The 12,941-nt window shown below is 54.4% G+C and overlaps 1 protein-coding gene across 15 annotated transcripts in view; it reads left to right on the top strand.

Annotated features, from left to right (window-relative positions):
• Positions 1 to 436: 436 nt before the first annotated feature.
• SORBS3 (sorbin and SH3 domain containing 3) overlaps positions 437 to 12,941 on the top strand; it is a 30,423-nt gene continuing 17,918 nt past the window's right edge. For 2 of the 15 annotated variants that reach the window (XM_033228090.1, XM_033228126.1), the window contains exons 1-5: positions 438 to 1,423; positions 5,602 to 5,754; positions 10,183 to 10,339; positions 10,594 to 10,711; positions 12,418 to 12,611. In XM_033228090.1, the coding sequence (XP_033083981.1) occupies positions 5,648 to 5,754; positions 10,183 to 10,339; positions 10,594 to 10,711; positions 12,418 to 12,611 (576 nt within the window). In that variant the 5' untranslated portion in view covers positions 438 to 1,423; positions 5,602 to 5,647. Of the gene's footprint in view, positions 1,424 to 5,601; positions 5,755 to 7,001; positions 7,726 to 9,554; positions 9,608 to 10,182; positions 10,340 to 10,593; positions 10,712 to 12,417; positions 12,612 to 12,941 lie in introns of those variants that run through there. The other 13 variants (XM_033228098.1, XM_033228168.1, XM_033228177.1 and 10 more) reach the window with 13 other exon arrangements.

A 12,941-nucleotide genomic window follows, 5' to 3' on the forward strand; every position in this document is an offset into this window, starting at 1 on the left:
TCTCTAGCCTCAGAATGAGTACGGCTAAAATCTGTTCCCTTTACCCTGCCCTATTTTATGTAAATAAATAAATCTCCAAAATTTTCTACTGTACCTTATCTATAAAGTTTAAGCTCTTAAGAATTTTCATCCAAGCTGGGCACGGTGGCTCACGCCTGTAATCCCAGCACTTTGGGAGGCTGAGGCCAGTGGATCACGACGTCAGGAGATTGAGACCATCCTGGCCAACATGGTGAAACCCTGTCTCTACTAAAAATATAAAAATTAGCTGGATGTGGTGGTGCATGCCTGTAATCCCAGCTACTTGGGAGGCTGAGGCAGGAGAATCACTTGAACCAGGGAGCTGGAGGTTGCAGTGAGCTGAGATCACACTGTTGCACTCCAGCCTGGTAGACAGAGCAAGACTCCATCTCAAAAAAAAAAAAAGAATTTTCATCCTGACCAATCTGGGTGACCAGTTAAATTGGTTTAGGAAGAACTTGCCCTAGATTGGTTGATGCATAATTTTTATTTTTACTAATTATCGGGTTTTTCTCTCTGATCTCTGCATTGAAAATTATTTCCTAAGCCATAAAGATTTGTTGAGGTACCATTCTAGAATCCCCAATATTTATTCTAGTTGTTATAGTAACAGTGGAACCCAAGTTTCTCCTAAAGCATTACTCAGCTTTCCTTGCCCAGGCAGAAAAGATGTCAGAGGGAGGGTGAACCCAGGGCCCATCTGTGGGTATGGGCTCCAATTTCCTAAATTGTTTGCGGTTATAACCATGGCTTCCATCTTGTCTGGCACCCGGTCCACATCTTTTCTGAGATCTGCTAGAAGGTGAGTAAAGGACAGCATAGGAAGGCCCAACAGTGGATTGAGGAGGGTCGGGTTATCTGGAGGACAGGGCCCAAAACTGGCTTCCCACAGTCCCTTTCAGTATTGCTGTGATGAGATGCCCGGAGGAAAGCTGTCAGAAAGAGCAGATGTGTGTAGAGGAAGAAAGTTGTGTAGTGGAAGGACAGTGTTGTTCACTCTTATCTTGAGTGTGAGTAGAGAACTGTATTAACAATAGGGCTTTGTGCCATTGACAGAGTGTGAAAGAGGGAGCCTATATTACATTGGGGCTTGGGACCTGACCTGCCTATATCTAGCCAGCCAGAGTGAATGGGGTCAGTGTTAGCTGCCTTCATCTATGCAGTCACAAAGGTAAAGATGATACTGGAGAGTATATTCCCTCCCAGGAGGCCTTGGCCTCACACCCCTGCCACCTTGGCAAGACCTGCTAAATAACACCTTTGTCTGAGACAGGGTTATGCCTCATCTCCTCTTCTATGCCCTCATGACAAGTCTAGGTGGCTTCAGATCAAGAAGCGAGGACATGGACGCGGACTGTCCCTCTGAGCGGCTCTAAAGTAGGGCCCAGCACACTGCCTTCCAGTAAGTTCTTGCCCACATTCCTTCACTCCCTTGAGGTAGATGTCTCCAAATACTCTTAACATGAAATGCATGTAATGAGGAGCAGGCCTATCATAGATCTTGATTTGGGGCAATAAAGATGTGTTTTTGTCACAGAACTTTTGAGGATGACATTGTAAATCCCTAACTTTTCTTTTCTTGGTGCATGGTGACCCCAGTAGCTGTTTTTTTCCAATAGATCTGTCAACAGACATTTTCCAAGACGGGGTCCCAGTATTCCTTCCTAAATGGTGAGGTGGTCAGACGTCAGACTAACTGGTGGTATGATATTTTTTTCAGGGTTCTTCTGAATGATGGATTTTTTGCTTGTGCTTAAGAGATTGCCTACCTTTTCTTGCTTTCAGCTATGTTGAAGAAAGTGGGGGAAATGTTACTTATTGGCCGAAATCATCTAATGTCTTTTTTGTGAACAAGAAATTAATTTTTTAGGACTTTTGACTATAAATTAGAGGTCATCTTAAGATTTTAAAAAAAGAAGAAAACACCCTTAAAATTAAATGATAACTTTATTGGCTCCCTGTATCTTTATTTCCTATATTTTCTGGTGGAGGTACTTATATTTGGCTTTTACTCATTTAACAATTCCAGAGGCCAGGAGAAAACCTGGCTTTTGATGTCTGGCCTCTGACGATGCCAAGGAATTCCCCTCCCAAGGGAGGGAATCCCATCGCAATAAAAAGGTCCTCTTTCTTTCCTCTCTCCAGCCCTTTAGTTTTAAAGCAGCTATGGTGGTCACAACGTGTTTCTGTTCCTCCCAACTCAGAATCCACTCCCTAACCCTGGCCTCCTCCTTGCTCAAGCCCCAGCCCCCTCTGCAGCTTCTCCAATAGAGGCTGCTACTTGAAGAAAAGGAATAAAGACATCCCAGAAAACATACATTCTTTACCAAGGATAAAAACAGTTTTGTATTCTTGTAATATAATGACCGTGCATGTGATCCTAATAATAGACATGGTGAATTCCATCTTGGAGAAGTTAAGGCAGCCAAAGAGGATTTGAACATGGAGCTGGCCTACCAAGAACGGGAAGTGTCAGACTAGCCTTTTCATTCCTCTGAAAAGTAGAAATATGAGGTGCTGTGGATTCACAAGGATAAACAAACTCCCCTGCGCAAGTGGGGAATTGGGGATACAGAAAGAGCCGGGGCCCTGGAGAGTAAAGTGTGTCAGTGAGGGGACTCTACAGGTTATGGCAGTACAGGTAGAAAGGCTAAATCCAGCACTGCCAGGCCCCAGTGAGATGACTTTTACACTAAATACAGCCACGTTAAGGGCCACAGTGCAGTTTACAGGCCAGAAAACAGGCCCAGGTTTCTAATTTCCAATAAGATGAGTATGCATTGCGTTCTTTGTTATCCCAATGGCATCCTGATGTAGCAATGTCCCTACACCTGAGCTAAACCTTCAGTAAAATTAGGTAAGATTTGCCCATATTTCTGGAATTGTGGAAAGATTTTAAATAGCCTGGAAATGAAGGACTTCAGTGCAAATTCATATTAATCCGTTGTTCCATCTAGATCTGCTCCTTACTTGGTTGCCTCCTGCATGTAATTGCATGGTCTTGCTTTTTTTTTTTTTTAAATTACAGCTTTCAGGCTTTAGAAAGAAAATGTAATTTTGATACAGTGGATGAATAATTTAATGGTAAATGAAGCAGACTTTTTAATGTTGATGCTGTTAAGGAGAAGGTTAATCATAGAATTCAAGGAGGTGGGAATACAAGGTTATTCTTTGTTTGGAGGCCAGAGCCGTACTTTATGGTATCCACTGGGCCAGCAGATCAGCCCTCTTATCCTACCCATCGCAGTCTACCTGAGCTGGGAAAGAAGGCTGATGCAGACCTAATTTCCCAGCTCCTGGGTCTGTGCCCTCCTTTGTGGCTGAGTTGACTTGGCTAGGTTTTCCCTCTGAGGTCATCACTTATTTATCCTTCCCTTATAAAATCTACTTTCTAGAGCTGACAGCCACTTGTTTGTTTCATCTTTCCTGAGAACTAAGAGAGGTTCGCCCAGCTCAGTTCTTCTCAAAGACACCCCATCTGTGCATTGTGCTTATTTTCTCATCCATGAAAAGAGGAAGAGAGAACAGCCGTGGATGTGATGTCAGCATCAAAACTTCCTTGAGGACAGGCGGGATAAATTGGGCAAACGGCTGAGTTATCCCGCAGCCTTTGGGAGACTGGCCCTGAGAACCCAGAATAGATGCCTATTACATCATGCATGTGCTATGGAAAGGTCTGTGCCAGGCAAGCCTGAGAGCCTCATTCTCTATTCCTATGGGGTTCCATGCACCTATCCTGGCTGCCAGACTCCAACACTCACCATACTTGACCTGTATTTTTCCCCCAGATCCCTCACTCTGTATACAGTGACTCTACCAGAAATCTTGAATTCCAGATGAGCCAGGTCATGCCATTGTCAGCATAGAAGGCCCTTTGAAGCCCCAAAATGGGTCATTTGCACTCTCTTCTTCTGCCTGCTCCTGTTCCCATGAGTGGTTGGCATGGAAAGGGCCATCAGTAGAACTTGGCTGGCAACATTTGCAGGAGCAGGAATCAAGAGAGGACCCAGGAGAAAGGAATGGAGCCCAGGGGATGAAGCATAGTCCAGATTCTTGCTGGTGTGTCCATGTGACTTGGTTTCAATTCCTCACCATTGTGTCACTGTGGCCTTCTAGAGAAGTCCAAACTGCTGGAAACGGGCAGTGCTTTCTGTGCTAACCCCTTCTGGTCTAACTGCTCAGCTTAGAGGAAGGAAGAAAACACTCAGAATTCTAAGAGCAAAACCCCCAAAAAAATCTACTCAAAGCACCTGAAGTTCATCCCTGGGGAGGAGAAGAAAGGAAGAGCAGATGCCCGGTATCTCCACAGGGGTACTGAGGCACAGAGCTAGGGCCGCCTAGCTGTCCAGGGTAGATCTCAGAGGGTGACTCATCTGAATTGCGGATTCCAAGCACCAGAGCAAGGTGCTCCTCAAGAACTGAGTCCGGGTTCTTCTGGGACCCCTGGCTTCCCTCTTCCCACTTGAGAACTAAAACTGGGTGTTCTGCCCACCCCGCTCACCCCGCCTTCACTTCAGTGCTCTTTCCCCTCATCTGTCATCCTTGTTGACAAAGGTTGCTTTTCAGAGTGACCCGCATTCCACCACCTTCTCCCCCTCCCTGTGAAGAGCCACATTTACTGGTAGTCCCCTGGCTCATCCTCCCCTGCAGGTGGGGGAGGGGGGGCAGGGGATGTGGACAGACCCCTGTTGACAGTGATGTTGGGGACTACCCACAGAACAAAAGGTGCAGCCTCAAGGGCTTGAGCGGGGGATACTGGTGCCTGGGATCAGGTAGCTGGGAAAACAGGGCAGTTACGTAACTGTGTTTACTGTGGCTCAGGTGGCTCTGAGAAGGCAGAGGCAGCCCCCGACAAAGGGCAGTGCCAGAGGTGGGGAAGCGGCAACTCACAGGGAGGGAGGTCCCTCTTAGGGGAGTTGTGCTTGCAAAGGGGAGAGTGCAGTGGGATTTGGAAAGGAAAGGAATCTGTTCTGTTGTTGACAGCCAGCTGGCCAGCCGCCTTATCTAGGACCATCTTCCCAGCCTTAGCCTCTCCCTAACCATGCCAGCTGTGGAGGTAGCAAGGGGAGCTGAGCTAGAGGGAGGCGTCGGGAAATCTGACACCTGGTTCCTGGCTCAATCTCCAAACCTTGCTACCTTTCCCCCTTAATCTACTTTTCAAAGAGAACAAATTATTCTCTTTAGATAAGGGCAGAAAGGGAGGAATCAGTCAAATTTCCTTATGTTTTCCCTGCTCTGTGGTCCTCTGTCTCCCATCCTCTCGGCTGTGAGGCCAGATGGGCACCACGGAACACGGTGGATTCTGACCTGAGAGAGGTGATAAACCCGGCAGAGCCCAGGCCTAGGTAGACAGGCAGAAATCAAAGCGGCTCAGGAAGAAAGCTCAGGTCTCCCGTAGACCTACCCCGCCTCCTCCTACAAAGCTGTTTACTCAACTCCCGATTCCCATAGAGATGAAACTGGTAGCCAGTCCCCAGCTCCTTGCCCATGGCTGCCACCTCCCTTTGTGAGAAACAGGAAGTGGGGAATTTTGTCAGCTCAGCTGCACCCTCTACACTAAATATTTATCTTGGAGTCCAGGTCAGAGCCCTAGAGAATAAGAGAAGCTTGCTGCTGGTGAGGGGGTATGGCCAGGATTCCTGGAGTTGGAAGAGCTTCAGCTGCACCATCTTGGGAGAAGAAGGAAGAAAGTGAAAGTGATGTGGTCCTTCTTAGTCCCAAGGACCTGGACAGGTGGGAAAAATGCATGTCTAAGAAAATGGGCACCTATTTTATCCCTGAGGGAGGGAAGAGGCTACCTGGGGTGGGTAAGCAGGTATCTAAGCTTCAGGGGAGGGGCAATGCACTGCTGCCTCCCTCAAGAAGTGTCCCAGGGTTCCTCCCCCGCTCAGCTGTCCTCCACAGCAGTGCCCCCGCGATCTTCATCTCTCCGCCTTCCTGGAGAGGCAGGTTCTTGGAAGGAGTCTTGAAGGTCATCTTGTTCAGCTCCCGCTCAGTGCAACAGTTGCCTTTACATAGATGCCCCAGGATTGGCAGACCCAGAACCCCTGGAATCATGTAAAAATGTTTCCTGGGAAGCCTTGGACCTGCTTCCCTATGATGTGTTCCCCAATGGTCCCACTGCTGCTGGTGCGGCTGTCGGTGTCTACATGGCAGCCCCTCAGGCGCAAGAGGCCAGCAGGCCCATCTGAAGCTTCTCAACCCAAACCGCTCCTCCAGCTTTCACGTGTGAAGTCGTTTCAAGGCAACTGGGGAGAGCTCCTTTACCTGAAGGAGGGAGAAGATAAGACTAAAGCAGTAATGGTGGTAGGGACTGAAAATCTCTTAGTCTTTTCTCCACTCTCTTTCCTTCCAATCTTTGAGTTGAGCGGTGAGTTTGGAAGACACTCCAAAGCTCTTGGTGGCCTCTGGCACCAGTCTGACACCCAGTAGGAATGCAGGAGATGACATTAGTTTTCATAATTTAGCATTGATCACACCCAGCTCCTATCTAAAGTTGATCAGTAACTATTTGCTGGTTGGTTGGTTTGGGGCTTGGGGATCCCTGAGCCAACCCAAGGGCTAGAAAGGATTCCAGAGTGTTTCCAAGCCGGTCAATGCTCCTCAAGCATTCCCACTTTCTGAAGCAGGCCCTGTGCCACACAGAGGCTTGGGGCAGAGACAGGGAGAGGGGATGGCCAGAGTGGATGGGGAGCAAGAGGGCCAGGGCTCTAGGGACCCAGCTCAGAGCAGCGGGAACAGCGGAAAAGCAGGCAGATCAAAACAAACACAATGTCTGGGAACACCAAGACCCTCCTAATCCCATCCCCGAAAAAGGGACCCCACCCTTATCCTCTTTAGGGGCGCGGCACGCCCAGGGGGGCCGCTCCCTTGGGCTGATTTCCTCCCTGTGCCTGCACGTGTGTGAGCGTCCCCACGTTTGCAGTGCACGCGCGCCTGTTTGTTTGCACACGCCGGGCCGCGCGCCGCCGCAGGCACACCCTCTCCCCCAGCGCCGAGGGGCGGCGGGGCCTTCCCCTGGTCAACTCTGCCACTCTGCCCGCGGGGCGCCCTCATCTTGCTCCCGGCCTGTCCACCTCCCCTGGCTTGCCCAGTTCACCACTCCTGCCCCCTTGTCCGGGCTCCGCCCGGTTCACCACTCCTGCCCCCTGTCCTGGCTCCGCCGCGCGGCCGCTCGCTTCCCACACTCTGGAAATGTCGCTGGAAACTCTGAGTGGCCCGCGTCGGGCCGCCCGACCCCTCCCAGACGCCAGCCCCGCGGTAGGGGCCGGGATGGCTGCTGGGAAACCAGAGAGAGCTCCCCGGGGACCCTCGGCGGCCCCTCCCGGCGCCGCCTCCCCGCCGGCCCGGCCTCCTCTGCAGGGGACCAGTGTCCCCGCGCGCGCCCCGACGGACGGAGGGCACTCGCACGCCCCTCCTCTCCGGCCCAGCCCCGGCCCGCAGTCCAGATCCGAGACCCAAACTCCGCCCGCCCCGCCGCGCGACTCTCACGGTCCTGCCTCCAGCGCGCGCCCCCTCGGCCTCCCTCTTCCTCCTCGGGCGCCCAGCCTGGCCCGGCCCGTCCTGACCCGGTCACGAGGGCCGCGACGGCCCGCGCTTCTCCCTGCCCTTCTTCCCCGAGCGCCCGCGCCAGGCAGCAGCCGGGCAGGGATGCTCCTGCGCTCCCGGACGGCCTCCGGCCCAGCCACCTGCTCGCCAGGGAAGGTAGGTCCGCGGAAGGAGGGGCGGGGAGCAGGTGAGGCCGCGGGAGGGACCCATGCCCAACCCCAGGGGACCTCACCGAGTCCCTCCCCGGGGTCCGCGTCCCAAACTCTGGGAAGAGGTGGGAAGTGCCCCCCATCAGCCCTCATACCAGAAAAAGCGAAATTCAAGAAATCTGTCCTTGTACACGTGGCCTTGTGGCTGAGAAATACCTGGGTAAGTACTTAGGGCCAGGCCCGCAAGACCAGGGCAGTGTTCAGAGCAGGAAGGCCGGTGTCCACCCCAGCAGAGCTGCCTCCCCTCTGCCGCTCCCGGGACCTCGCCCGCTCCCGGGGCTGGCTGCCTGCGTGGAGGGGCGGCCTGAATTGTGGGAGGACCCCTCCGCTGTCTGCTACATAGGGGACCAGTCCCCAGATGCTGCCCTCTTCCTTGGAAATCCTCCCTAAGTCTCCTGACCAGGCTGCCAAGAGAAGAACTCGGACCACCCTTCCCTGGAGGTTCGGGGGCGGGGGGGGGGTGTCACAGGGAGCAGGGTTGAGAAGGGGCAGATGGAGGCACCAAGGGTCAGCAACCTCTGACTACAGGTCGTGGGGGACCTCCTGCCCTGCCCATCCTTCAAGAGAGCAGTTCTCACTGAGCACGAGGTGGGCGGGGAGGTCAGGGAAGGAAGGCGCTGTCAGCTGATGGCCCAGGCAGCGGCTGCTGACCGGCAACTTGGCCCGAAGCAGTCAGCTGGGCAGGGAGGGGCGCTGCGAGGAGCCAGCCTGCTCCAGGCCTCCTGAGTTTCCACCCCACCCTGCCTCAACTTCCCCCCGCAAGGGGAGGTGGAGTGTGGGGACTGGGGTGTGTCTGCATGTTTTGCTTTGGTGGGAGTCCTAATTGGACCCAGCTGGGGAGCTGCTCCTCCTCCAGCCTCAGCCCTCCACTTCCCGCAGTCAGGCATGGGCACAGAAGAGCTGTGTCGCAGCAACTCGAATGTCAGAAGTCCCCACAAACTCAAACCAGAGACAGGGAGCTGCCCCCAGCCTTGGCTGCACCCCCGCCAACCCTGGGCAGGAGCTGGGTCCAGGGGATGAGTCATCTCAGCCTTATTCTACCTTCATCCCCTCCGGGCCCCCCAACTCTTACACTGCTCATATGACTGCACCTCCCACCACTGTTCAGCTGACACCCCTCTGTACCCACAACCCCCGTGCAGCTCATGTGGTCTGCCCAGTAGCCCCCCCAGAAGTCATATTCACAGCTCTGCACCCAGATTCCAACACACACATACACACACAGCTCCTCCTGATGCATTTGCAGCCCTCCCTGAGAGCCCCCAAGGACCCCACAGGCACAGGCAAATCTAATTCCATCCAGTCCTGGGCAGTGGCAGAGCTTGGCTGTTTCTGGTCCAGTCTAGCAGCCAAGATGAGGAGGGATGGACACCATAGCACAGCGCTCTGGGTCAAAAAGCGCACTCGGACACCCCAAACTGGGAGCCCCTTTTTGTCCTCTTGCACCCACCCTTCTGAGCTCCCCTCTTGCCCCTCCATTCCCTGGGTGCCTGGGGCTCCCTTCCGCTTCCCCAGCCTTGGCATGAAGGCAGCCTTGGCAGAAGAAGCTGGCTGCGGGCAGGCATGGTGCTGTCAGGGAAGACCCTCCACTCACAAAACAGCCTGGAGTGGCGGGAGAAAGTGGAGCCAGGGTGCAGCGTGTATGTGCGTACACACGTGGTCACATGCAGAACACCCCAGGGCACTCAGCACCACCTCTCCGTGGGCATGAGCAGGTCCAGCTTTGCCCTCACCCACCGCTTCTCTCTACACCCACCCAGAGCCCTCTGAGTCCTCATTCTGTGAAGAAGGCCAAAGAAGGGCCCCATGCTCCCTGTGACCTCGCAAGAGTGGGTCTTCCTGCCTGGAAATGCCCCCCCGATGCTCCCCGTGGCCCTGTCGGGCTTAAGGCCCTGCTGGCTGCTTCCTAGAGGGCAGTGGGCGGGTGGCTGAGTAATCCCTTGTGCCTGCAGGCAAGAGATGCCCACACAGGGCCTGGGGGAGGCAGAGGGAACTGAAACAAAGTCCTGTGTGCCCAGGCCCCCGCTCTGCCAGCTGCCCCAGTTCCCCTGCGCCTTCCCTCCAGGGGAGTGGGGAAGCCGGCTGCACCCGTGCAGGAGAGCCCCACGGGCTCCTGGCCAGCCCCTCCCCTCCTCCTTACCCAAGCTCCCCCTCCCCCACTCCCACCCAGAGCTCCTGCCCTGGGCCTAACAAGTGGCCCATTGTGCCTCTGGGAGCCGGCAGGCACGGGCAGCCTGCAGGCGGGTGCCTGGCGTGGCCTCTTTCCTGGGTCCTTGAGCTCCCACCCAGCTGATCCTGACCCCCTCCCACAGCCAGCCCCTCCTCCCCTACCCCAGGGTCGAGCCAAGAGGGCATGGGCAGCCCGGCCTAGCAGGGCTTTCCCTTCCTTCCTCCTTCTCCACAGAGGACACGCAGAGGAGCAGCTGGCTCGCCCTGAGTCCTCCAACCTTAACCCAAGCATGCAGGGACCACCCCGAAGCCTCCCCGCTGGGCTCAGCCTGGACGACTTCATCCCTGGCCACCTCCAGTCCCACATAGGGTCTTCCTCCTGGGGGACACGGGTGAGTGAGTCAGTAGGAAGGAGGGTGTCTTGGGGGCCCAGAGTTGGTTGGGACGCTAGCTATTCAGGTGGGGGCAGGAGGATGAAAGGGATGGAGGGAGGGCTGAAGAGAGTTCTGGGGGGCCTCGCTGGTTTCCCACAAAATCGTCAGGTGGGCCTGGGACTGTCACTGAGGGGTATGGGCTGTGCCTAGTAGCCATCCCTCCCTCCCACCCTGCTGGGCCCTGAGCTGCCGCTCCTGGCCCCTCCCCACAGGTGCCCGTGATCCGGAATGGTGGCTCCAACACCCTTAATTTCCAGTTCCATGACCCCGCGCCCAGGACTGTGTGCAATGGCTGCTACACACCAAGACAAGATGCTTCCCGGCACCCGGGTAGGTCTGCTCAGGAGCCTCATGCCGGAGATGGAGGGTCAGGGCCCTGCCATCTGGCACTGCCTTGTATCAAGCGAGAGCGGCAGCAGCGGGAGATGGGGTTCTTGAGGCCATGAGGAGGTTCCTCAGAGGCCTCTGGGCTCACTACGAGTCCCTCCCTGCGGAGCCTGCTGACTCTGCAAGAGACATCATCCGCTTGGGGAGAGCAGGCTGATGCATCCCTTCCCCTGCCCTCCAGCCCGGTGCCAGGGAAAGGAAGTGTGCCGGAGCCCTGGGCGCAGGGGGACCTCCTGCAGGGACTGGAGATGGAAGGGTGGAGGTGATGTGGGTATCTGTTGGCTTGGGAAGGGGTGGAGACTGTCCCATTCAGGCCCAACAGGCTGCCCAGCAGGAGGTTAGAGAGGCAGCTCTAGGTCCCGGCCCAGAGGTCCTGGGAACTCCTGGGTGCAGGCCAGCCCTGAATATGTCTCTCCTAAAGTGACATCTTTTATGCAGCATTCCCCTGAGACAGGTGCTGTGTAAAGGAATTTATTCATTTAACAAAGTATCCAGCCTGGGCAATATAGCAAGACCCTGTCTCTATCAGTCTGGGTGACACAGCAAGACCCTGTCACTTAAAACACACACACACTGGGAGGCCGAGGTGGGTGGATCACCTGAGGTCAGGAGTTCGAGACCACCCTGGCCAACGTGGCGGAACCCTGTCTCTACTAAAAATACAAAAATTAGCTGGGTGTGGTGGTGTGCGCCTGAAATCCCAGCTATTTGGGAAGTTGAGGCAGTAGAATCGCTTGAACCTGGGAGGTAGAGGTTGCAGTGAGCTAGGATCATGCCACTGCATTCCAGCCTGGGCAACAAGAGCAAAACTCTGTCTCAAAAACAAACAAACAAAAAACACCCACACAATTATGGAACACCCAGAGCATGCTGGACACTGTAAAAACCCTTTACAAGGCTCACCTCATTTAACCCCTTGATATCCTGACAAAGTAGTGGTGATGATGACTGATAGCATCCCAGTAAGGAGTCCCGCCCACAGAGACGTTCAGCCACAGAGGCTGAGCTGCAATTCACACCCTTGTCCATCTGGTCTCAAAGCCTTTATGCTGCTGCCCTAGCTACTTAGAGGCTAAGAGTTATGGCTAAGTTGAGGACTCAGTCACAACCATGTCTAGGGAATGGGTTTCTGACCTTCACTGAGAGCCTCTTGACTGTGGGTCAGGCACTGTGCTGGGTACAGTCACACACACTAGTTGTCACTGAATCCTTGTCACGATGACCCTTGTTTTACAGAAGTGGAAACTGAGACACTGCGAGGGTGACTGCTGTGCCCCAGGCCTTGGCAGCCAGTAGGTGGCAGAGCTGGGGTCTGAATTCAAGTCTGTCCCCTCCAAGCCCAGCATCTTTACTGCCACACCCCAGCTGGGATGTCCCCTGCATTCTCTACAAGTAATGATTTCCAGACCTTATTCTGAAAGCACTTAGGATAGTCCCAAGAAAGAAGGATGGGGGTAGGGCCAGGCACAGCATTCTCAAAATCCATTTAAATTCACTTAAACAAACAAACTGAGTCATCCACTCAAACAAACGACGTGATGTTGAAACTTTGAACCCACAGAGATCCATGCTCTGAGGAGCTAAGGGACACACAGGTTCAGGTGGAGACCACTGCCTTTCACTAATGCTCTCCTGCACGCACCCGACAGACCCCATGTGTTATCAGACCTGGCCAGGCCCTGGGAGCAAGCCCTCTGCAAGCACAAAGATCCCTGCCTCCCAGCATGCCCAGAACTGGTCAGCCACGTGGACCAAGGACAGCAAGCGTCAGGACAAGCGCTGGGTCAAGTACGAGGGAATCGGGCCCGTGGATGAGAGCGGAATGCCTATTGCCCCGCGATCCGTGAGTCCAGGGCTGGGGGCCACAGAGAGATGGGGCCCAGGGATCTAAGGAAGCTCGACTTGTGTGCATTAAAGTGGGGGTGGGGCAATAAAGGCCACACCCAAACCATCCCAGACGAAGCAGGGGTTCAACCGTGGTGGGGTTCAGGGGCCGTAAACCTCATGAAGCTACGGACACCCTCATGTGCCTGAGTTACTCAAGTGGTTTGTGCAGGGTACAGATCTAGAACTCCCATCAGTGTCTCAAAGGTAGAGAACCCTGCTGTAAGGGATGAGGCTGCGGGGCACCCTCTCTTACTTTCATATCCCCAGGGCCTGTCACGACACTCAT

Source organism: Trachypithecus francoisi, unplaced genomic scaffold (assembly GCF_009764315.1).
Source record: "Trachypithecus francoisi isolate TF-2019V2 unplaced genomic scaffold, Tfra_2.0 Contig01440, whole genome shotgun sequence".
NCBI classification, from domain to species: Eukaryota; Metazoa; Chordata; class Mammalia; order Primates; family Cercopithecidae; genus Trachypithecus; species Trachypithecus francoisi.